The 24,717-nt window shown below is 46.7% G+C and overlaps 1 protein-coding gene across 1 annotated transcript; it reads left to right on the top strand.

The window, feature by feature from the left end:
• The first annotated feature begins 828 nt into the window (after positions 1-828).
• Positions 829-20,770, top strand: LOC146179246 (uncharacterized). The gene is made up of 4 exons (XM_084579854.1): positions 829-985; positions 2,329-2,414; positions 6,835-6,915; positions 20,535-20,770. The coding sequence occupies exons 1-4, from the start codon at positions 924-926 to the stop codon at positions 20,729-20,731; spliced, it is 426 nt and encodes a 141-aa protein (XP_084435980.1). The 5' UTR covers positions 829-923; the 3' UTR covers positions 20,732-20,770.
• Positions 20,771-24,717: the final 3,947 nt, after the last annotated feature.

Genomic DNA, 24,717 nt, shown 5'->3' on the forward strand with positions numbered 1-24,717 from the left:
ATAGGAGGAGTTATTTGAATAATTCGCAGTAAGGTAACCGCAATTACGACGGCAAATATAAGGAAGTAGATAGTAAATATAATTGTGAAGTTCTGCACATGTCACGTCAAACTGCTCGCACTTCTAGCTGGATGAACAGACAATTCCCTATCAGGTGAGAATGATTCAACCTGAACGGCTACGTGTACTGCTATAATAAATGCCTTCTCCGGGTTGATTATGAATCTGAGAGAGAGAAATAGAGCGGAAACATTTATTAAAGATAAAAATTACCAGGAGCTAGATTGTCAGTGCCCCTAGGCCATGGGCTGCACTGGCAGCAGCTGATTTGTGGACTATAGTTGGATGATTCAGACTTACTGACCAGGCTGTCGCTGGTAAAGGCTGCCCCTCACTTCTCACGTGTCGAGAGTGGCACTATTAACTTTTCTGCAGATTTATCCTAGCATTCTCAAGAGGTATGGCAGAGTCTGGGGCTTGATCCTCACTAATGAGAGTAACTTCGGTATTTGGTGGAGTGATTTTGTTTAAAATATGAAGATTAAGAAATGTGATGGTAATATGAAACTGAAATTTGCATCCAACTGGAATGGGGTCTCTTTCCAACTGTTAAACAGTCTTTCCTATAAGCTGAAGCTGAGAGTGGAGTTGGTAGCACCGTTTGCAGATGCTCAAACAGGAATTGGTTTCTTCAATTATATGTGGAAATGATAAGAAAGAAAACTTGCATCTGATGATGTGTTACGGAAACCTATCGTCGCCCTCATTAAAAGCTCAAAATAAATCTAAATTTATCGCTTTGTTCTTTTTTTTTTCTTTTTCAGTTGCTGAACCACGTCACGACATTATACTGCTTAGTCTACCATTCTCAAAATGCCAAATTAGGATCTGAAATTCCATGTTTGTGCGCGCGGGTCAGTTTTATGGAAGAGCCCAAAAAAGAGGCCAATATTTTATACCAGTTTGCTCGTAATGAAACAGAGCGGTAAGTTATGGCTGTTCTAAATAAATATGCAACATTGATAGACATTATAGTTGCGTATTAAATCTGTACTAAACGTCATGCATCAGAGATGCAAAACCTATGAAGAATGGGCTTCATCCTGCGAGGGGTTAAAAGCTCGTGAAAGGCGACTGAAAATGAGTGCGTGAGTAGTATTTAATTATACATGGAGCTGACATGAAGGCCTCATCAAGGGAGAGGGATAGTGGGGTCAGGGAGGTGACGTTTTTGTGTCAATGCCTGCCTCTCGAGCAAACTCTCAGAGGGATAGCGTGTTGTGTGATTGAGCGATTCCCATACTGATTTTCGAACCTGCCGTTTGGCTGAATTGCATTGGTCTAAACGAATTCACATTGCTGTAGTATTATGCTGAACTAAATGAATGCCTTTTAAAATGGTAAGGAAGGAACTCAAAGAAAGAGTTTCGTGCCTAAAAGCGGTAGCTGACGTGATTTCCGACAGAAAATATACCTTCTGCCAAAAGTTTGGTCTTCGGCTGACAGCTGCAAGGCGGCGTTTAGGAAGTGGGAAAATGCACCAAAAGAAAGTAGAACTTCGCACACACCACAAGGCCGTCTTATTTCATAGAGTGAGAAGGTAGATTGTAACAAGAGGCATTACACTGCACAAAGAAAAGAAGCGTTGGTAAAGAAAAAAATGTCAATGCATCAGCTAACGTTAATTACCTTCGCCTTTGCAAGCACCAAAGGGACCGTGAAACGATTATTGCTGATTTAATGCAAGAAATCTATGGCGGTTGTCGTTGTGAGTATTCGAGCCGAATTTAAACCTCAAGGTAGAATCTGTAATTTACAAATTATGTTTCAAATGTGCTCCTCGGCGACCTCTCGTAACTAATTACGACGACACCTTCTCACCAGCACCTTTAGTTTTGACACCAACTGATCTTTCGGGGGAGCCCACTCATTGGACTCTCCCAATTGGCACGTCTGAGGTGAGGCGCGGTGGAGATTCGTCACGACTTGTTTTCTTCATTCTTTTTTCCGCGCTGGCGTTTGCTTAGTTGAGGGTGAAGAGGGAGGCCGCTTTCGAGCTCCAATATTTTAGGTTTTAGTGAAGCAGAGCTTACCAATTCTTGCGCTGGGGAGAGAACTGATGGAATACTTAAGGATAGCGGGTATTTTCTAGTTTTGGAAAATAACTTTGTATGGCACCTTTAAGGCCGCGCAATTGTTTGATTCGAACTAACATTTTAATGCCAAGTGATTTTGACGGACGTACTAGCGATATGCCTTTGCGCAATTGTGCATAAGCAATTGATGTATTTTACGTCAACATTTTTTCTTGTATAACTTCTATTTCAGCCAGACAGGAGTGAAAAGGGTGGCGCTAAACAAAACAGATGAAGCATACAAGCACAAGAATGAAATTATCGCCAAACACGTTGTTGGTAAGCACATAATTATAGCTACGGCAAAAGATGGGTCAACTGAAATATTCTTACATCGTAAATTAGAGACAGTGGAATGAACTAAAAACCGGACGAAGATACAGGGGCGGAAGCATGTCTCATTTCAGATGAGAGCATTTTATTTGAAACTGTGTGTCAGACTGATATCGAAAAATAAAAAAAATAACGTCGGCTTTACAAGCTGAAACTGCTGATGTCAGTATGCCTCCTGTGGAGTATGCGAATCATCTGAAGACCACAATGAAAAAATGGTGGGTTAAATGTTTGAGCATGGCTTGAACCTAGGTGTGCGACATGCTCTGTTAAACATGGTTTAGCTGAGTTTGCCACCGGTTGATTGTATATATTCTGTATTGTTTTCACATTTGAGACGTGACATGTAAGAGCCATCAACGGCGTTGTTATTTTTTGGAACCAAGAACCGCTGTTCGTCGGCAGCAGCCGCTGTGCTGAAGGTACTGCACTTCCTCATCTCTCTTTTGTCACATTGTCTCCGCCTCCCGTTTGCGCTATTCCTCCTCGTGGGCATGGAGAAAGGAAAGAACTTAGGAGAGGCCCTGACGTCATTTTTTTGAAGCCTGCGCGGCCGCGCCGCGACCGGACGTTGCAACGTCTCTCCTCCTTCTTTTCCCTCCGCATTTTATTTCTCCGCGACGCTCACGTACCTAGGGCCCTTAACAACGCTGTTGCCAGTGGCCTGAGTTCTCATAGCAACAGAGTCGCCGTTGCTAATGGCCCGACATGCCTAACTCTAAATTTTGACGTCACGTCCGCCACACTTTCTCCAATGCATTGGGAATGGCAAGGGCCTCTCCTAAGTTGTTTCCTTCCTCCATGCTTGTGGGTTAGCTTTTGTCGCACTGCCATCCCCGGCAACCTGTTCAGCACGTCGAGTACGGCTTTCAGTCAGAGGCATTGAGGAAACTGCTTTGTTATCAGCGAGCGCTGCTCTCTTCATACGTGTAGCTGCAAAATTGCGGGCTTGTGCCTCTCGATAACGTCGCTGTGTCTCTTCATAGTAGAAGCCTCTGCGAGGCCTGCCCCGAGGAACGTTGCTTGTCGGCGGTTCACTCTCCATCGCATGCACAACTGTTTGCAGACAACTGACTTTGCAGATGGTTTGTTCTACCCCCCCCCCCCCCCCCCCCCCACGGACAACCTTCTCTCCCCTATACTATATCTATAGGCTTCCTTCACTCTGGCTGCGTCATGAAGATGCGCTGGCGCTGTCGTCTTTAGTGACTTTCGTGCGGTAGGCAAAACAACACTTCAGTTGTATTTACCTACCGTGATTTCGGGGTTGTTTTACCGGTGCCGAAGAAAAAAGAACAGAGCAGTATGCCGACTAATTGCATCGCCGTAGCATGCGCTGAAAGGCACCGAAAGGAATGTTTAGTTAGCTTGCACAGATGTTTTGCAAAAGACGGTTGCCGCAAACATTGGGCCGCCACGGTGAAGCGCGAGGCTGTGTACCGATGCCGGCTCATCGAATATGCGACAAACAAATCGCCAAGGCTAAGCTAGAGCTTATTCACCTGTACGCCACAGCAGTCTACCTGCTCAAAGGATACGAATAACTTCTTACGTTACGTAATTAGATCTTTGTTTTGATGCGGGTGTGACTGCGCAAGTAACACGTAGACGAGGAAATCAGCATACTCTCCTGAGTAGGCCTGTTTCAGTGTTGGACCATGCGTAGATGTGGTTATCGTGTAATTAATTCCTCAAATATGTTTTTTTTTTTACTTTGCTAATTGTACGTGTGCGTAGTGAGCTGCTGCGCGACAAAATTGTGTGGCACTCCTCCGTGGACATGTTTCATGGCTACACTTCGCATTGTTCACTTCAAATTACTTTAATCTATTTTGTGATGAAAAATGCGCACGTTGACAGCGCCCCTGACTGGCTAGACTGGAGCTGCATTTTCTATATACCGAGAGGTATAAGTGGTATTCACAACGGGTGATTGTGAATGCGAGTTGTGGGGTTTAGTATCACCGAGCAACATATGGGCTCCCGATTCAGATTACGAGGGCCTATAGACCAATTATATACTGCACGACACACTGTCGCATTACGAATTTATCCTACATTGAAACGCGGCCATGGTGGCCGGGACTGAACCGGGTCGCCCTAACTATGGAACCAGCGCGGCCGCAGCCGCTTGTAAACATAATACAATTAGGCTAAAAACGTGAATACCTGTGCATAAATTGCAAACGTTAATGCCGACAGCCGTCCGTGAGCAGGGTACTTACAACAGGTCCGTATCGTGGTGATTTAAACAAATAACGTAGGAATAAGCAAACCCGTATGGTGACAAAGTGCAATGCCCTTGCTACTTTTGCCATGCTTACCTAAAACCCCTTAAGCACACAGCATCTCAGCGATATCGAGAGGCTTCATGCTTATCAACAACGCCCATTTAGCGCTCGATGTGAAGAATAATTCGAGAGTTCAATGATGTTTTGAGGGGAGTACTTTAGTCGTACTTAGTTTGCGTGCGTTGTTTACGAGCGAGAAAAATCACCGTCCACTTACTCGAATCAAAGTAATTGTAAGAATTGAAAGCTTTGCTATTACCGACGCGTTGAGAGGTTAATTTGCTGGACGAAATCAACAAATAGATAGCAACGTTGTTCATTTTCCCTGGCAGGCAGTAACGCTTCACTTGTGCACCTTGAACCCACTCTCCGATGGCGTGTGGGTCAGGACGCTGCATCCACGCCGTGCACGTGGAGTTTTTTCATGTATCGCGTTTGTCCTCGCCACAGAGACTCACAAAATGCTCATATAGCGCATGGTTATCTCGTCAGTAAAGAAGGCGCCAGCAAAATAACACGCTCTTGATAAGCTCTGCCACCGTACCGCTCCCGTACTTTTTGCCTGCCGTGGGATCGTAGACGACTACAGCGCCACCTTTTGTTTGAAACACGGAGAAGGTCAATAGCAACGCCACGCGGAGCGTCGCCATCCCACAACCTGTTTGCGCCCGACCATACCACTTCAGGGCACCGAGACCAGTCATCCTCAATCACTCTTCCGTTGAGTCCCCCCCCCCCCTTTTTTTTTTTCTCTCGCTACCGACCATAAATCCGCCTCGCTGCGATTGAGACTATTGTCTACACAGCATCATCCCTTTAACTTGGAAAATTTAACGTCATTACCACCGAATGGCATTTGTTAGTTTAATATTTTTTTTCCACGCGCTGCTAAACGACCAAAACTAATGTCTTTTGAAAATAATGTCATGGATAAAAATTGAGCGAGCACAAAATTTTATAGGCCTTCAACGAAAGTGATTGCGCTCTGAGCGAAAATAGTTTTCAAATTCCCGTTAACGTCTTACATGCCTTACGTAACCATCTGCTGATCCCGACTACATTACGAAGCTCGGCAGCTGTGTCGGCGTTTGTTTACGAAGAGTACGGAAGGTGAGCCGAGCCCGGATAAAACATTTTGAAGTGCGCGGGCTGACCATGCACTTTCACGTATACGTGCGCTTCGCACAGTAAAGCAAGTTTCAAGAGCAACAAGTTTTATATGCATTGCATATGGCGATTGACGGATACAACAAGCTTCGAGAGTACGCGCCCGACGGCGCAGCATATAGCCCCCTTCTGTGCTCTCAGGATCGTTTGCTCGGCGTAATAAATGTTAAGCGGTACATCAAAATATGACCGACCCCATCCGCATCAAGAAAGTAAACGACAAATTCGCAACACTTGCCGCACTGAATGCAGCACGCTTACCGCAACGGTGCTACCCGCAAGAGCGCCGAGTAACGGCGCTCGGGCCGTGCGCTGCGCCCAAGTCGTCGCTAGGCCAACACTGTTTCACACCTAAGCCGCAGCGGGCGGCGCTTCGGAATTGATCAGCGCTATAGCAAATGGTCTGTACGTGGAACACCCTTACTGTCAACCTAAATGTTTCAGAGTAAAGGAAAGATTTAATCTCGGAGACGCCTTAGCAGCGGAGCTAGAGTACGAGATCGGATGAGCTGAGCGACATATATCGGCTATTGTGAGCTGCGAGCAGAAATTCGCTTAATTTCATCGCAGATATCCCCGAAATTTTGTTGCAGATCAGCCATCCTTAGCAGTGTTTTGATTTAGTGTTTTGTGCATATTTTATGTGAAGTGAATTTTTCTGTATGTATTTTTGTTGTATCGTTGCTTGGCTTGTAATGGAGACTGCGGGATCTAGTCAAGTCACGTGCTTCTCAAGCGACTTTTACCCGCAGTCTCCATCATAGACAGAAAAAAAGATTATTATTATCCATGCCCTCTCAACTATGATATATCTGGCCAATCTCCTTATCTCATTTTTTAAAATCTTCCTTACCCAGTCGGCGTTGATGATAATCATGCAATATTAGCTTTTTTTTTTTTTTTTTCAGATGAAGAGCTAGTTCCAGAAGTATTTCGAGTTCTTTACGCGGACTATGATACCTGTGCTGTTCTTCAGTCGAGCTCTCTTGGTAAGTTGCAGTCGGAGAGCTGCAAGTTCTCGTACACCAGTTTCTGGTGGCCCAATAAATACATTTCATCAAGTTCTTAGCGGATAGCTTATGCAGCTCGTTCGGTAAAAAAGTAGTCGGCGGGGTCGGCACCTTGTGTTAGAAATAATCGGGAGCTGCGTAAAAAAAGAAAAAAAAAATCTGTATGAAGGTAATTTTTGGTTGTAGTGATTGATGACTGGTGTTCGATAGGCGACGACAAGCTAATGCGATCATTGTAAAACATAAAAAAAAAAACCATCGTTCATGTGTGTGAATCCGAGGAGGTTGTAAGAACTGCTGGAGTGGACGTCATTGCGCCGAGGTGAAGCCTGTGGTGGCCATCTTGAAAGGGGGCAAGAAGTGGCCTGCCAAGCGCTTGGGAGCTCTGTTCACCGGCGTTGCCAGAGTGTTTCAAGCGCTTGATTTTTAGGTTCTGATGTGGGCTATCAAGCGAGCCATACTGGACGTCTCCGAATCGATTTGAAACACCTGCATATTTAAAGATATCGATGATATCCAAGTACTGGGCCGTTTTTCGCTCTACTCAGTGCAAAAGCCGCAGCTCAACATCAATGTCTAAACTTTGAGTGAACGCATAGAAATGCTAGTAATACATAGTTGCGTCTTATGTGGAGTATAATAGCTCTGCATAATGGCAAGTCGTAATTAAACAAAGTGAATTAATTAACTATTTTAAACTTTGGATCTTATGCGATATTATCGAGTCCTATGTCGTTAGATAGCACATGTCGAGTATAATTGCAATGGGCGAATTTTAGGTGTTAATTATTTACTGCTAATTAGATTATTGTGAGTAAATATTAAAATACATGCTATAGCTAGAAGTCGTATGTCGTTGGATGACGTATGCCGAGAGCAACAGCACTGGAATTGCTGCACGTCCTAATTAATTACAGCTAATTAGTGGTATTATCTATGTTTTGCGTTGGCTTTTTCGTTCTTTAGCGTTTGATTTTGAATTTCATTCCTCAAGAACATTTCAACAATATGTGACTACTTTGGCATAAAGCTCAGTTTAATTCATGGTTACTAACCATCAGCGGTTAGGCCCTTAGCACGTATTGCAATGATATTAGTTGAGCACAACTCTACTCGATGTAAGCTACGCCACGATATATGACTTCAAAGGATAGCATACATTTCAGCTTTAATCATAATTGACTAATTAGCGATAGTGAATTAAGACGTGCCGTTAGTCCAGTGCAATTGTACTTGGCATAAGAAATCAACGATATACCACTTGTCACCAAAGCATATATATTAATATTTATTCACAATTATCTATTGAGCAGCAATTAGGACCTAAAATTAGCCAAGTGCAATATACTTGACATATGCTACCTAACGACATATGACAGGATGTTGTCGCATAAAATCTAAACTTTATTAGCGTTTATATATTTCACCATGTTTATTAGGACTTGCAATTATTGCACTGCTATTATGCTCCACATAGGCTACACAACTATGTAATACTAGCATTGCTAAGGCTACACTCAAAGGTTTAGCCTTGATGTTGAGCTGCGATTTCTGCACTGAGCAGAGCGAGAAACGCCCCAGTTGTCGGATGTCGTCGGTATCTTTAAAAATCCAGGTAGTTCAAATCGATTCGGAGATGTCCAGTATGGCTCACCTGATAGCCCACAGCATTGCATGAAAACTGAAAAATCCTTTAAGCACTTCAAACACACTGGCAACGCCCGCGAACAGCACTCCCAAGCCCTCGGCAGGTCACTTCTTGCCACCCTCAAGATGGCCGTCGCAGGCGTTACCGCAGCTCATTGGCCAGTACAGAGGACTTCCACTTCAGCAGTTTTTCATGTGTGAAATGCTATCGTGCTATGCCCTTAACCGAGGAGCTTAAGTGTTCCAATATCGTCCTCCTTTTTTTTTTTTTAACAAGAAAAGGTTGATTCTCAATTATATTACGCAAAACATTTACAGTTCCTTTGGTAGAAAAGTCGTTGTAGCTAGCGTTGTCGCCGCCGTAAACGAGAATTCAGAAACACGCGTCGCAAAAGGTAGCCCACCTGACTTGAAACAGAAATTGTGAGGCAACCGTTCTTTCTGTGGCGTTCAGCATAGCGTCAATACTATTTCGCTCACCCTTTTAGCATCCATCGCCCAGTCATAATGGAGGCTAGTTTGCGACCGGGATTCGAACTGACGACATTTGTAACTCCAATCGCATGCCCTGAATAGCAAGTGTAGGTGTCCATCCAAAAGTAAGAGAGATGCTGCGCCTTCCTTTCTTAAAAACGAGCCAAAGAAAGACGCTGAGCATTTTGCGGAACTCTGTGCTTACCGCTCAGTTCCAAATATTCGTGGAATGAAGAGTCGACGGTGTCATTTAAGGCGTAGCTTGGTCGTCCTCCTAATTTTTAAGCAAGAGTTCATCGGCTCGTTCGGTCGAAAAGCCTTCGGTGTAGTCAGCACCGCGTGTCGAAAAATAATTGGGGCTTATAAAGAACGTATCATGACATTTTGTGGCTATTGTGATTGATGATTGATTGCTGTGTGATATGCGAAGACCAGCTAATGAAGTTACTGTATTTACTTGATAAATGATGAATTAAGAAAATGAAAACAAAACTTAAAAAAGGGGTTCTAAGGCATCAAATTGCTCAGAATGGAAAACCAGTGATTGATAATGCTAACTGAGAAAATTTAAACGTTGTTATTGTTCAGTTAATGAGCTAAAGTAATTGAAAAAATGAAAAATACGCTCAAATGTGTCAAACTGCCCAGAATGAAAAGCCGATGTTTGCTGATGCCCAGTACCTTGTCAAAAAATAAGAATAAACAAACTATAAAAAAACTGAAAAAAGGGAAAAACATGGTTGGTATGTGTGAAACGTCACCGCGCCATACCCTGCACAGCGGAGCTTAAGTGACCCGCAATTTTTTGTTATTAGCATAAACGGTTATTTCGCTGACGCTCTCTATGTTCAGTACACCGACAGACGCAGGGGGGCTATGAACGCTATGATAAATATGCTTCTCAGTATACCTGGAAACTATAGGCTCTCGCTGCTTTCTCTTCGGGGAACAGGGTAGCCAAGGAACGTTGTGAAGTGTGCCCGTAGTTGGTGTTACTATCAGTTGGTTCCCATAAAAAGAAACATCAGTCATTTTAAAAGGACGTGAATGACAGTTATGCACATTGTTCTTCTGCTGTGCTATCAAAATATAAATGAAATGAACCTTGCTGCGTGGTGGCCCAATAATATGCTCCCCGTGATTGTTAAAATGATAGTATTATTTTTTATACAATGCGTATAAAACTTTAAATCTGACGCAATTATACGTGTGGAACGGGTTACGCCTCATTGCCATCTCGGAAAGACGAACAGCCCACCATGGAACCGCAAACAAAATGAACCCAAATTTGAAAATTATTATACCAACGCAACGATTTGTCGATAAAAGCTCATCTTATAAAATCGCGAGAGGAGAGACTGCAGTTCTTTCTAATTTTTCAAGACATAGGATTCTAGAAGACATACGATTTCTAGTTTTTGCAGACATACGATTCGCACTAATTTGCCTGCCACAAAGAAACTGCTTGATGCAATGATGGTAATCGACCAGGCAGCGGTACGTGCAGAACCCTGATATAATTATAACAAGCCTGATCTGCTGTTAGCTTCTGCGCATTATTAGAGAATGCCGTGGAGGTCGTAGAGGTGTATAAACGCCAAGTTTTGGGTCGTCTATTGTAAAATGCTATGGCACAATATCAAAGTAGAGCTCTACGCGTAACACTCCCGCATCCCTGGGCGCAATAGCCGAGCGCCCTGGCGGGGCTCTGCGCCACCCTGGCGGTGCTCTTGCTAGAGGTTATCGCACAATATGAAAATACAGCCCCGCGCTGTAACATTCACAGTGTTTTACCGAAAAGCGAATGCTGTATGTTCTTAATTGTAATCACAAAAAAATCAATAGACAGAGACAGTTCAGCGAAGGTTGAAGGCGTTCTCACAGGACTCGGGCTCTGTTCTCAGAGCCGAGAGCCATGCCGCTAGCTCGGGCCACAGCCGTAGCCGTGAAGAGCGACACACCGAGGCATAGCCAGTGGGCTAAGCTGTTCATTGGGAGCGCCCAACATTGTTCCTCGGTTTTAGCAGAATCCGCGCTCTTCGGCGTCGCGGCGTGGTCTCTCCGCTGCAGCGATGTCTGTCCAAGATGAAAGGGGAGGAAGAAGGAGGGCCCGCCGGAGCGCTACGGCAGTCCCTCTCACCCCCGCGCTTTCCGCGGCAGCTCCGGGGGATGCAGGCCGGGAGGGGAAAGCTGAGAGCTCTCCGTGAGAGAGGGTGAGAGAGAGATGATGATGTTCGCAGCGTCGTGTGAGCGAGGGAAATATTTAATTCCAATACCCTCCCACTCATAATTCTGTTCTCCACCTGGGCGACGGTTTCTCTTTGGAGTCGCACGGTTGGTACCTTAGCAATTCCAAGTCGCAGGACAGGAGTCGGACTCGGGTCTTTCAACTTGCAGCCGCGAAAACAATCTCAGCAAGCTCTAACGGCCACATCCGTGTGGGCGCACGACCCGTCGTAGCCACGTCGTTGAGTGCGTAATCATAGCTACAATGTGCAATGAGACTTGCAATGTTCTTACCGCGGCTGCGGTTCGCGTTCCCATTGGCATGGTCATAATCTCGCGCAATCACTTCGTCTAGTCGTCGATATCTGTCGTGACTTTTATGTTCACGCGCAGAGATAGGAAAATGGCGGGCCAGTGCATATTCCGGTAGTTAAGCGATCTCGTATATTCACCTTAGAGCGGCTTCATATTCCGATCTCCCTCTACGGAATAAAGGCGTTGCAGCGCTCAAATGAGGCGTCATTGTTTAGCACGTATCATAGCACGAATCACAGACCAGCAGGAAGTCTCTAACCCGCTCGTAGCAATACGATCTACACTAGTGTTAATAAACGTCAACCACACTACAAGCGGCTTCACAGCACAATTTGGCCTGAATTGTCGCGGGGTTCTGTTTCTGAAATGAGACTTGCGACCACCTTACGACAAAAATAAGCCTTTCTACTAACCCCTGGCAAGCTCTTAACTGCTGCTGAGCGCAAGCTCGAGAGGGCATCCTCACTCTTATGAGATGCACGTGCCCTGGAGGCTTCCGCAACAGGGCTTTCCTCACTTTGAGCTCTTTTCGCAAATGTGGTGTACCGCCGCTCCTAGTGACACGCACCTGCGACCATATATTTGCACTCCTTTTGCGAGCGGCCGCTGGCTGCTCATGAACTGACCTGCCGAATGCGACTGACTTCTCCCCCTATCCCTGCGGGCCGTTCCAGTCAACTTGGCTCCCGAATCTCCTGAGCCGCTGAACATTGATCCTGTGCTCGGGGCGCTTCGACATTGCTCTCGCACACAGTTTTCTTCGTATAGACTGCGCGGTTTTGAGCCAATGGGCAAAACGGACCGCATCTGTGGTTCTGGGCGGAAATGAACAAATAGGCACTGTACCGTGAGCTGGACCAACGGGCCGGCTTTCCCAAGCGGGTGTAAAGGGCAGCGTCGGGAACTGGTAGTAGCTTGACGAGTGGCTCAGTATCTCCTTGCTAATGACTTGTTCGGCGGTCCACACGCGTGGTTTCGCTCGAGGCGTATGGAAGTGGTGGTGGCAAGCCTCTGCTATCGGGCTAGCTTCGCATGCTGGCCAGGATCTCACAGCGGACTGATTGGACGACTTACGGCGTAGAATTCCACCATTCTTTGTGAGCCAGCCTCCCAAACTTGGCTGGCAGTCGGGCCCCACGTTGGGTGCCATTTTGTGGGGGTTCTTATGGGACTCGGGCTCTGATATTAGAGCCGAGAGCCGCACCGCTAGCTCAACGCACAGCCGTGGCCGTGAAGAACAACACACCGAGGCACAGCCAGCGGGCCAAGGTGTTTATTGGGTATGCCCGACATTCTTCGGTCGTAGCAGCATCCGCCTGCTCCGGCTTCACGCCTTCGTCCCTCCGCTGTAGCGATGTCTGCTCAAGATGAGACGGGAGGAGGAAAAAGGGCCCGCCTGCGTGCTACTGCAGTCCCTCTCATCACCGCCCTTTTTGCAGCTTTGCAGCAGCTCCAGGGGAAGCAGGTTGGGAGGGGAAAAATGAGAGCGCGCCTCCCGTATATATATATATATATATATATATATATATATATATATATATATATATATATATATATATATATATATATATATATATATATATATATATATATATAACACAAGAACGGAGGACACCAGGCAAACACCACTTGCCCCGACGCTCTTCTTTTGTTCTCTAACCCTCGCGCTGGCGCCGCGCGCTCGTCTCGCGCTCGTCCCGCGCCTCTTCTTTTTCTGGCGCAGCGCTCCTCGGCGCGCGCCGTAACATATTTCCATAGGGGGGGAGGGGGGGGACAAAGTGTCGGTGAGCTGCTGCAGGCGCTCCACTTATGGGGCGGCATTTCGTGGGGAAGGCAATGAGGCAGCAGGCGACGACAGTAGTGGTGATGACCCGGTATCTACGTCGGAGTCAATGCTGGCGCCGTTGACATATCGCTTCATGTTTGACACATGCTCCGGGAAAATATGGTGCACATCGCATGGTCGATGCTCGGGGAGGTCTTCGAGGCGGTATGTCACGGGGCCGAGCCATTCAACGACACGGTAAGGGCCGCGGTTTCGGGGCATGAGCTTCGTGGCACGGCCAGTCGCGCGGATGGTGCGGCGAACGAGGACCAAGTCTCCGGACCGGACCGGAAGGAGGGAAGTGGTGGTGCTGCCGCATTGGCCACTTGCACACGCGCATGAGCCGTGAGAAGGTTGCGCTGAGCGTCGAGGCGGGCGTAACGAAGTCGTTGGGCGGAGTCAGTTGGTGACGCAGTCTGACGGGGAAGGCCCAACTGCGCGTCGAGAGGGATGGAGGGTGTTCTGCCATAGACGACTGAGAACGGCGTGACATGCGTTGTTTCTTGCCTCGCGGTGTTGAGTGCAAAAGCTGCCGCAGAAACAAAACGATCCCACTTCTGACACCAAAATGTTGTGGGACGCTGCGCCCGCCTAGAGATAGACACAGATGGATGGATTGAAAAACTTTATTTTCGGAGAGCATGTATGGATGATTCCGTGTTAGATGGCCATCAACTAGAGCCCATCAGAAGCACCGAGGAATGGGCGACGGCGCTCAAATCGGACGTTAGAGAGGCAACAAAATTGCTCGAAGGTGATAACGCCCCGGAGATTGCGGACAGCCGTCTTCTGCATATGTGGGAAGCTAAGCAGAGCATGGAGCGTCGTCTCAAAAAGCAGAAATGGAACCGCAACCTCAGAAGAAGGATTGCGCGACATAATAAGGAAATCGAAGACTATACTTTCAAATTATGCGAACAAAAGTGGGACAACAAGTGTGACGAAATGGAGGGGAGCATGAACCTCTCCAAGACGTGGAGCTTCCTCCGGCACTTGTTGGACCCAGACCACTCGAAGACGCAATCTGGTATAAGATTGGCAAAAGTGAGGCACGCTTTCGAAGGGAACGGGGATGATTTCATGAACAAATTAATTGAGACGTATGTGGGGGAAACTTCACGAACCCCACTTCCTGACTATGGTGGAGCGCCTAATGAGGCGCTGGACGCCCCCATCACAGAAGCGGAAGTGAGGGCGGAGATTGTAAGACTTAAAACGAAGTCGGCTCCAGGCCCTGACGGAGTAACGAACAAAATGCTCAGGAACCTAGATGATGACTCCATTAGGTATTTTACGGAGTATATGCAGGAATGTTGAGAAAAAGGCGAGCTCCCACAACAGTGGAAGACGGCAAGCAATATTTTAATACCGAAACCAGGGAAGCCTCCTCAACTAGCAAATTTACGACCAATTTCCTTAACCTCATGCGTGGGGAAATTGATGGAGCACGTCGTCCAGACCAGACTGATGAGTTTCATGGAGCAGGGTGATCTGTGGCCACATGAGATGGTCGGGTTCCGTCCTCACTTGTGTACGCAGGATGTCATGCTCCAAATCAAACATGACATAATAGACTCAAAGTCTAAAGATGCGAAAGCAATTTTGGGGCACGACCTCACGAAGGCTTTCGACAGCGTAAAACATGAGGCGGTCCTGGAAGGGCTGAACAAGATTAATGTAGGTACCAGGACATATCGGTACATCAGGGACTTTCTGACGGGTAGAACGGCCTGCATGAAGTTCCAGACGCTGGAATCCCCCGCAATAGAGCTAGGGAGTAAGGGTACGCCCCAGGGATCAGTGCTGTCCCCCCTACTCTTCAACGTGGCTATGAGGGAACTCCCCGAGCAATTGGCAAAGCTCGAAGGATTAAAATTTAGTATATATGCGGATGATAACACCCTTTGGGTCAACCGGGGATGTGATTCGTGCGTCGAAAACCTGCTCCAAGCCGCCACCGACATTATAGTCGATTACGCGGCAGAGAGAGGCCTAGCGTGCTCGCCGCAGAAATCAGAATTGTTTATATACAATCCGAAGCACTTCAGGTGCTAGGCACCGTCGGAGATAAAAATTAAAGTGGCGGGTAACGAGGTACCAATAGTCGAGCAAATCAGAATCTTGGGCTTGATTCTCCAGTCACACGGACATAATGGCGAGACCATCAAGAGGCTGGAGAATCACGCGATGCAGACCCTGAGCCTAATTAGGCGGGTGGCCAACAGAGGCCGAGGGTTAACGGAAAAAAATTTGATGAAACTGATACAGGCCTACATCTTCAGCCGAGTGAGCTACGCAACGCCGTATCTAGATTTGAAAGCGGTGGAAAAAGAAAAAATTGAGTCTCTAACGAGAAAATGCGTAAAAAGAGCGCTGGGACTGCCCATATGCACATCCACAGAGAGAGTGATGGCTCTAGGGGTACACAACACATGGGCAGAACTGGCGGAAGCGGTGCGAACCTCTCAAATTGAGAGACTTAGCACCACGAAGACAGGAAGAGTCATTTTGACGAAAGTTGGAATAAATCCGGATAGGGGTCCCACGGTCAAGGTGGAGGTAGCTAGAGAAGTCAGACAAAATTTGGTGATTCCCCCGCTGCCAAAAAACATGCACCCGGAATATAACAAAGACAGGAGGGAAAAACGAGCCGAAGCATTAGAAATTAGATTCGGCGAAATTTCGGAACATGAAGTGGCCTATGTAGACGCGGCGGGTGGTGGTGGCAGTTTCACGGTAGCAACGGTCGTCAGCGGCCGGGGCAATCCCGTGACAGCTGCCACTTTGCGCGGGCGGAGCATAGAAATAGCCGAGGAAACTGCGATCGCGTTAGCTTGCGTCGGAACGGAAGCGAAGTTTGTCATCAGTGACAGCAAAACTGCCATACAAAATTTTAGCAAGGGCAGGATCTCGCCCTTAGCAGCCAGAATCCTAGGCCAGAAAAAGTTGGATAGGAAAATTAAAATAATTTGGACTCCTGCGCACGAAGCCGTCCCCGGCAACGAGGCGGCCCACAAGCTGGCTCGAGATCTCTACCGCCGAGCCGCTACAGGGCCACTTGATGACCGAGGAAGCGGAGAGCGCTTGCTAAAATATGGGGAGATCACGCAGCACTACAGATTGGATCGTAGACTGGTACCCCCACCAGACCCGACATTAAACAGCAGACAAGCAGTGGCGTGGAGGCGACTGCAAACTTATACATATCCGCACCCGGTTATGGCGAACCACATGTTCCCTGAGGCTAGGAGTGACAAGTGCAATCTTTCTGGGGCGAGAGGGACCCTCGACCACATAATATGGGAATGCCCGTATTCTCCCAGGAGGACGAACAATATAGGCTGTAGAGACACCTGGGAGACCCTGCTGCGCAGCTCGGACCCTGAACTCCAGCTCCTACTCGTCCAACTGGCTGAAGAGGCTTCTGGGACCCAAGACCTCCCGGCCTGCCTCTGAGGCGGCGGCACCCGCCCCTTGACCTGCGTGTCGGGGGGTGGGTAGATCACCTTATCTGTTGGGCATTAAAGTTTAGTCCATCCATCCATCCATCCATCCATCCATCCATCCATCCATCCATCCATCCATCCATCCATCCATCCATCCATCCATCCATCCATCCATCCATCCATCCATCCATCCATCCATCCATCCATCCATCCATCCATCCATCCATCCATCCATCCATCCATCCATCCATCCATCCATCCATCCATCCATCCATCCATCCATCCATCCATCCATCCATCCATCCATCCATCCATCCATCCATCCATCCATCCATCCATCCATCCATCCATCCATCCATCCATCCATCCATCCATCCATCCATCCATCCATCCATCCATCCATCCATCCATCCATCCATCCATCCATCCATCCATCCATCCATCCATCCATCCATCCATCCATCCATCCATCCATCCATCCATCCATCCATCCATCCATCCATCCATCCATCCATCCATCCATCCATCCATCCATCCATCCATCCATCCATCCATCCATCCATCCATCCATCCATCCATCCATCCATCCATCCATCCATCCATCCATCCATCCATCCATCCATCCATCCATCCATCCATCCATCCATCCATCCATCCATCCGCCGGTGGCGGTGCTATGCTACAGCTCCATAATATGTGGTCATAGGTTGCCAATTCCTGACACCATTTGCACTCCGGCTGAATGTCCGGGTAGATTTTGCTCAACACGTATGGGTTGAAGAAACATCTAGTCTGCAATCGTCGCCAGACGCATTCCTGCGCCTTCACCAATTGCTTGTCCGGGGGTGGGTAAATCCTCCGCTCAAGATTGAAATGATTAGTAATGTCATGAAAGGATACCAGCCCATCTCTCGTGGACCTTCCCGGAACGTCCGGCTCACCTACTCGGTGACGAAACCTCGAGCATTCATGTGAGCCGTCTCGTTCCCAGGATTCCCAGAGTGTGCTGGTACCCAGACAATTTCCGCCTCCGTAGTCCCTCGCCCCGTGGCCCGATTCAGCAATCGCGCCGCTGAGACAGATATTCTGCCCCTCGCCAAATTTCGGATGGCTGTTTTGGAATCGCTGAAGACCAAGTCAGCATTACTACTAGTAATAGCTAGTGCTATCGCCGCTTCCTCTGCAGTTTCTGGGGAGCGGGTTTTGACTGATCCGGAGGCGATCAAGCGTCCCTGCCCGTCCACCACCGCAGTTGCAAATGCGTCCTTGTCCTTATAATCGGCGACATCTACATAGACTGCCCCTTTGTACTTCCCGTACTTAACATGTAAAGCTTTGGCTCTTGCCTTCCTGCAGTCCTCGTGATGTATTGGATGCATGTTCTTGGGCAAAGGTTTTATGTACAAGCCCTTGTGCATTTCCCGCCTAATCTGAATTTTAGTGTCACCAGCTGGAGCGTCAAGTCCAATGCCGATCCTTTCCAATATGTCCATTCCTGCTTTTGTTTTTGAAAGCCTACCGAGGTGCATCACCAAGTGCGCCTCCCGTAGTTCTTCTAGGGTGTTGTGCACCCCTAATCCCAGCAGCCTTTCGGTAGACGCATTGTGAGGCAACCCAAGGGCCGCTTTATACGCCTGCTTAATCATAGCCTCCATCTTGCCTTTTTCCGTCGCGTCCAACTTCAAATAAGGCGTCGCATACACTATTCTACTGAGCACAAACGCCTGCACCAGCTTACACAAGTCTTTTTCCTTAAAGGGCCACTGTCCAGGGAAGGCCCTTTTAAGCAAAGGAGCCGAGTGTTTCGATCAGGTACCGGATGTAGTCTGTGCAAAATGCTACAGTGACACGCGCGCTGCAAAGCATCGAAAATACAATTCAAAGCTCTCTCATGCTCTCCATTGGGAAGCCAGCTTCCCTGTTTCCTGCGCTGGCCCGACGGGCCCCAGTAATGACGTACGTACCGCGAACGACGTCCATTGGTCCGTCTGGCTGACTGACGGGAGAAGGATGGGTGTCTACCGCTCGCTGCGCGCTTTTCCCTCGCCACGGCCAGACTGAATCCAGCGGCGCGCGCTCCCTGGGCCGTTCTTTTCTTTTTTTTTTTTTCGCGCTCGCGGAGTGCAACGCCCCACCTCCCGCCAAACGCGGATGAGGAAGGGGAATTTGTCTTGCGGAGGCTAGACGACCTCGGGCAGGAGAGTGAAAAACCTTTGCGAGGGAACGGAAGGAGAGAAGTATGACAGAATCGGGTGATTGCGGTGGCTGTAACTGCGTTATTAGTTACTCTTTTCAAAAACATTTTGCGGCCTTACGTTCTAGGGGCGAAGTCTCACAGTCATCGGTGAAGAAAATATTTTCGACCGGAGGGTGGACAGTGGGCCTTTAACACCTCTCTTAGAATTGGCGATTCTCCTGATTAGCCTCACGGTAGCATTGACCGTATTTTTAAGCCTTTTCAAGGACTCGCTATTCTTCCTGTTAGTCTGCAGATACATACCCAGGATCCTGATCGTTTGGACCTCAGCGACCGGTACGCCCCCCACTTTGACCTCTAAAGGCGGTGGCGGCACATAGTGCCTCGCATGTATCCCTCTTGGTTTGTCCCTCAGCACAAAAAGCTCGGACTTGGGCTGAGAGCACGAGAGTCCTGCTTCCCCTGCTAGCTCTTCAACGGAGCTCTTCAACGGAGGTTCTCAACGGAGAACACCAGGCAAACACCACTTGCCCTGGCGCTCTTCTTTTGTTCTCTAACCCTCACGCTGGCGCCGCGCGCTCGTCTCGCAATCGTCCCACGCCTCTTCTTTTTCTGGCGTAGCGCTCCTCGGCGCGCGCCGTAACTATATATATATTGTGAAAGAAGGCCAGATCCAGACGGCAAGGTCGTGAAGGCAAGGCAAGGTATGCCGTGTCAGCGTTTAATATGATGGAGAAAACCCAAGCGCGCGCCAGAGCCGGCGCCGCGGAACGATGATGATGGTATGTACAAGAGGAAGAAGAAGATCATGGTATGTACAAATGAAAGAAGATCCGTGGAGAGCTCACAATATATATATATATATATATATATATATATATATATATATATATATATATATATATATATATATATATATATATAAAGGGAAGAAGCCAACAGTCGGCGAGGCCAATGAAAGCATTGGGAATTGTATTTTGTCTTTTTTTTAATTTTACTTTGGTAATCACATAAATTAGTAATCTGTTTAGGGGAAAGATAATCAAGCACAAAGTAGAAGAAAAACAACGTGGCGATGGTGGGAACCGAACCCACGACCTCCGAATACCGCGTTCGGTGCTCTTCCAACTGAGCTACATCGGCCGCTGTCCGACCTGCTACTTTCTTGGGTATTAATGTTGCCTGTATACGAATCTTACCTTGAGAGTGTTCATATATAAAGAGAGAGAGAGAGAGAGAGAGAGAGAGAGAGAGAGAGAGAGAGAGAGAGAGAGAGAGAGAGAGAAGGGTTCGCCGTGTCTTGCGGGTGAGAGGAATGTTGAATTCTCACAATAGCAATAACGAGAGAGGGATTTTCTCATCAGCAGAACATTTAAGCTGGTTGGCTAGCGGTGATATAACACTTAACGACAGTCTTCCATAGTGAAACCGGATTTCTGATTCACCTCCGGCATATGTTCTTTTGCAGGGGTGCAGGTCTGGGTGAGGCGTGACTTCCTGCTTTATAAAAGGGAGGTGCCTTACTTGTGCCAGCTTGTCTACGAACTTGCTGCCCGAGAAACGCGTCACTTAGTCTTCCTCTGGAAACACTGCCCTGAGCGAACGAGTTTCACTGAAAACATTGGGGCTGATCCTTCGCTTCCTGCTCAAGAAGAGACTGAATAAACATGCATTGTTAACTTTGAACGATCTAAAAAAAAAAAAGATATAGTCTTCTTCTAATTGATGAATGTACAATGAATAAAGTGCATTTTACCGTGATAGCCTTAAGCGTCCGGTTTTCCAGACAATCCGGGATGTTGTTGTTATTATTATTGTAAATAATCCTGGCTACAGGCCGAAATCGTACTGGAAATTTCATTCGATTGTACAGCGCTTCCGCAGTAGATGTCACGAGCCGACGACCGATTCAAAACTTTATATATGCATCCATCGTCTTCAAAGCGTTGAGATTTGAACGCTGTAACGTTGAACTCTTAAAAGCGAAAATTTTTCTTTATTATTATGGTCTAATCCTAAGTTTGATGCTAAGCCCAACTCACATGTGTGGTGCTCACCCCGCATGTGTTCTGTTTGGTTGGCAAATGATTGGCTCCGGTCGCTCAATATGACCGCCTCCTTTTTTTGTTAAGCTATATGTAAAAAATCAACCCTCAAAGGCAGCCATATCGTCCTAGTACATATCACTGAACAGGCTGGGTAAGAGAGCGGCCGGTGCAAAATCTTTTTTTTTTTTTTTTTTTTCGTGTATGCGAATCCCAACACGGAGAAGGCCTCAGATGAAGCCAGTAATATTCACTTAGAAAAAGGGATAGAGTTTCGCCTCTAGTTTCACCGCTTGGTCGCATGTTATCGTAATTGAAGCAACGACCAATTGGTGTATAACGCCTATTACATCATCTTGTAAAGATAGGACTTGGGAAACAGTGTATATTCGAGTTGGTTTACAGTTATATTTGATACAGTGAAATCTGGCGCTTCTGTAAACTAGCAGCCGCTGAAGCAACAAATCAATATTCATGTTATAATTATAGCAATAGTTTAAGGAAGCGGTACCTATTTTTAAGAGAAGTGGCCACTTTCACTGTGATCTTTCTAGAATGTTTTGGTTTGTTAAAGTCCGCATCCGTCCGTGACGAGGCAGTGCGCGCCTTTGATTTACATTATGAGAGTTATCTCTCTTCATGGTTCACTTTAAGCTGATGCATATTTCACCCGGATCATTCTTCCCAAACTTCGCTGATTATTGTTTTTCTGGTTGTTCTATATATCCCAAAATTTTCCACATCTATGTACCTTGAAAGAGTGGCTACAATCCATCGTACCAGGGGCTTCTGTCAACCGTGCGCATGACCTGAACATCTTAGCAATCGTACCGCACCGTAGGCGCTAAACGCTTTGCGGAATGCGCTACTTCGTGACACGTTAGAAAGAAAAGGGAGGGGGGGGGGGGGAAGGGCAACAGAGAAAATCCTCCGTCTATCTTCTCGATCCAGAGGGCAGCCGTCGACCACTCTAGACATTTCACTCCCAAACACCTAAACTGCAAAATAAGTCTTACTAATTTTCCTTTCTATCTATTTCGTTTCAAATAAATAAACAAAACAATCACAGTAACCTGTTTCCCCTCCGTTCATCTGCATTCTACTTAGTTTTAACTTAATTAAGTGTCAACAAGTAAACGCGCTTTCGCGTGTAACAACATAACGTCAACCCACGTAACAACCGTTATGAAGTAACCATAACCTCTGCATCTGCACAATTACGATATGCGCAATTACGAAGGAGGTGACCAGGCACTTGTCGCCAGGTGCAGCGTTGGAATAAACTCGGACGACACCAAGTGTTTTCTAGTGTATGTCTGAGGATGAGGTGATGGTGACAGGAACTCCAAAGGAATGGTGTGAGATGCGAATGTATAAGTTAGAAGTCCCGATATCATTTCGAGAGGGATGCAGCATATGCTAGTCAACGGATTATGTGATGTTCAGGGCTTGAATAGTGGGGGACACGAGAGCAGTGGAGTGTATACTCCGTGGAAGTAAGGCGGGCTATAGGGTACGGGCGTGTCACCGGAAAGAGTTGTTCCTGACGCAAAATGGGGTTTGAATCTCCGTTGTCTGACTATTGACCACCTTTTGAATCTACTGAATTTCGATAAACATTCAACATCAGCCGAGTTTTACATAGCGAACAAAATTTTCTTTGTGTTCTACCCGAAATAATGTGTTGCATTGTTTGTATATGCTTTTTGTGTTGATTTCTCAGCTTTCACGGAGAAAGTACCGTACACTGTTCATTCTGAACCATGTTTTAAATGTGGTTTCAGACGCCAATCATAAGAATATCATGTAGCGATTTTATTATGCTTTTTTTTTATCTCGCTTCTAATTAACAATTGCACAGATTCTGCAACGGAATATGAGCAGCATGTAGCTCCATGCGCGTTCATCTTATACAAAAGTGCGTGGACAGGATAGCATTAACGGTGCACACTTAGCTCATGCTTCACAACAAAACAGCATATATTGTCCTGGAAACTTCGCGCTAGCCAACGCTCTACTCACTATTAATGCAAAGACAGCATTGATTGCTAATGAAAATTCGTAATAGATAAATTCTAAAGGTCGCACAAGCTAACTGTATTGTTAAGGCATATATTTTTACACTTATCATAAAACAAGTTCAGTCAGTCACCATACTAACGAACACCATCCTAGATTGAATCTACTTTGTAGGGCAGGACTGAGCCTATTAAACCAGTTGCAAAGTTCACTATCTGCTTCAGGGTCTGACATTCTGCAGAAGCCTGTTTTCACCTTTAGCTTGTTGCTGTAAATAAGGGGTAGTATGCATTGGAATCCTCCATGACTCTGTGTGTCTTCAGAAAGTTTTACTTCTTTTCCTTTTATTTCTTTTTTTGAAGTGTACACCACGCTAAAATTAAGCTACTTTAAGCATATAGGTGTTCGAATAGTCACGGATTGATCCCGCTGAGACTAGAGTGTACAAGAATAACAAAAACATTCGTTGTATTAAAAAAAAAAAAAAACAGGGTTACGCGCGTCTTCTTTCGGCGATTCTTTTTCACGAGCGCATTCGACCGCCTTGCTTCTGTCCTCTTTCCTTTTTCCCACTCACCCCGTGCCCTACGGACGGCGCCATAAGGTCAGGAAGGATCGAGGGTCGCATCCTGTCGGCTTGGGGAACTCCCCACGTCTATGCTCTGCCTTCTCTTTCATTTACTTTCACCGAGAGACTTTGGCTTTAGCATGGTCACTGAGAAAAACACGAAAAAACAGCGCACTTTCGACAGGAGACAGGGAGTAAGACAGCACACAGCGCTTCACTACCAACTGCAGAAATTTATTGCTTGCTTGTAATAAATAGGAAAAAAGGCCCTGAAAACAAAGCCAAGAAATCGTCATGTTGTCACTCCTTATCGTCGTTGCTGGACCAGGTAGCTAATTTTCGTTTTTGTTAGCGTCAATGATGGGGTGCTTACACATTTATCGCTGTTTTTCTGATTATGTAAGCCTCATAAATCTCACGCATGAGTTGTAGATTGTAATGTTTCAAACTCTTGCACCTTTTGAAATTAGGATTGCATTCGCAACAAGCACCCCATCATTGACGCTAACAAAAAGGGAAATCAGCTATCTGGATCAGCAACGACGCTAAGGAGTGACAGAGGACGGTTTCTTGGCTTCGTTTTCAGGGCCTTTTTTCCTGTTTATATCAAGCATGCAGTAAATTTCCTCAGTTGTTAGTGAAGTGCTGTGTGTTGTCTTACTCCCTGTCTCCTGTCGCAACTGTGTGCTGTTTTTCTTAGTGACCATGTACCAACTGGCCCGGCTACTCTCCTTGATGCTTTAGCATGTATATTCTAGGCACTATAACCGGACACACGCCAGGGTTGCCATTAGTGGCTACTTTGCGCCAAATTGGCTACTTTATGACCCAATCCGGCGAGGAAAATTTCACTTTGGCTCCTTGGTTACTTTTTGGCTACATTGAAGCTCTGTTTCGGTGCATTTACTAGCCGCGTTTTTGTAATTGTAGATACAATAGCAAGCAAAACGACTACTTATTTGCAATGTTTGCTGCCGTCCTTGCCCTATGCACGCGTCGTCTGCGCGATGCTGCGTGGA

Source organism: Amblyomma maculatum, chromosome 9 (assembly GCF_055883805.1).
Source record: "Amblyomma maculatum isolate TAMU_Amacu chromosome 9, ASM5588380v1, whole genome shotgun sequence".
Lineage (NCBI taxonomy): Eukaryota > Metazoa > Arthropoda > Arachnida > Ixodida > Ixodidae > Amblyomma > Amblyomma maculatum.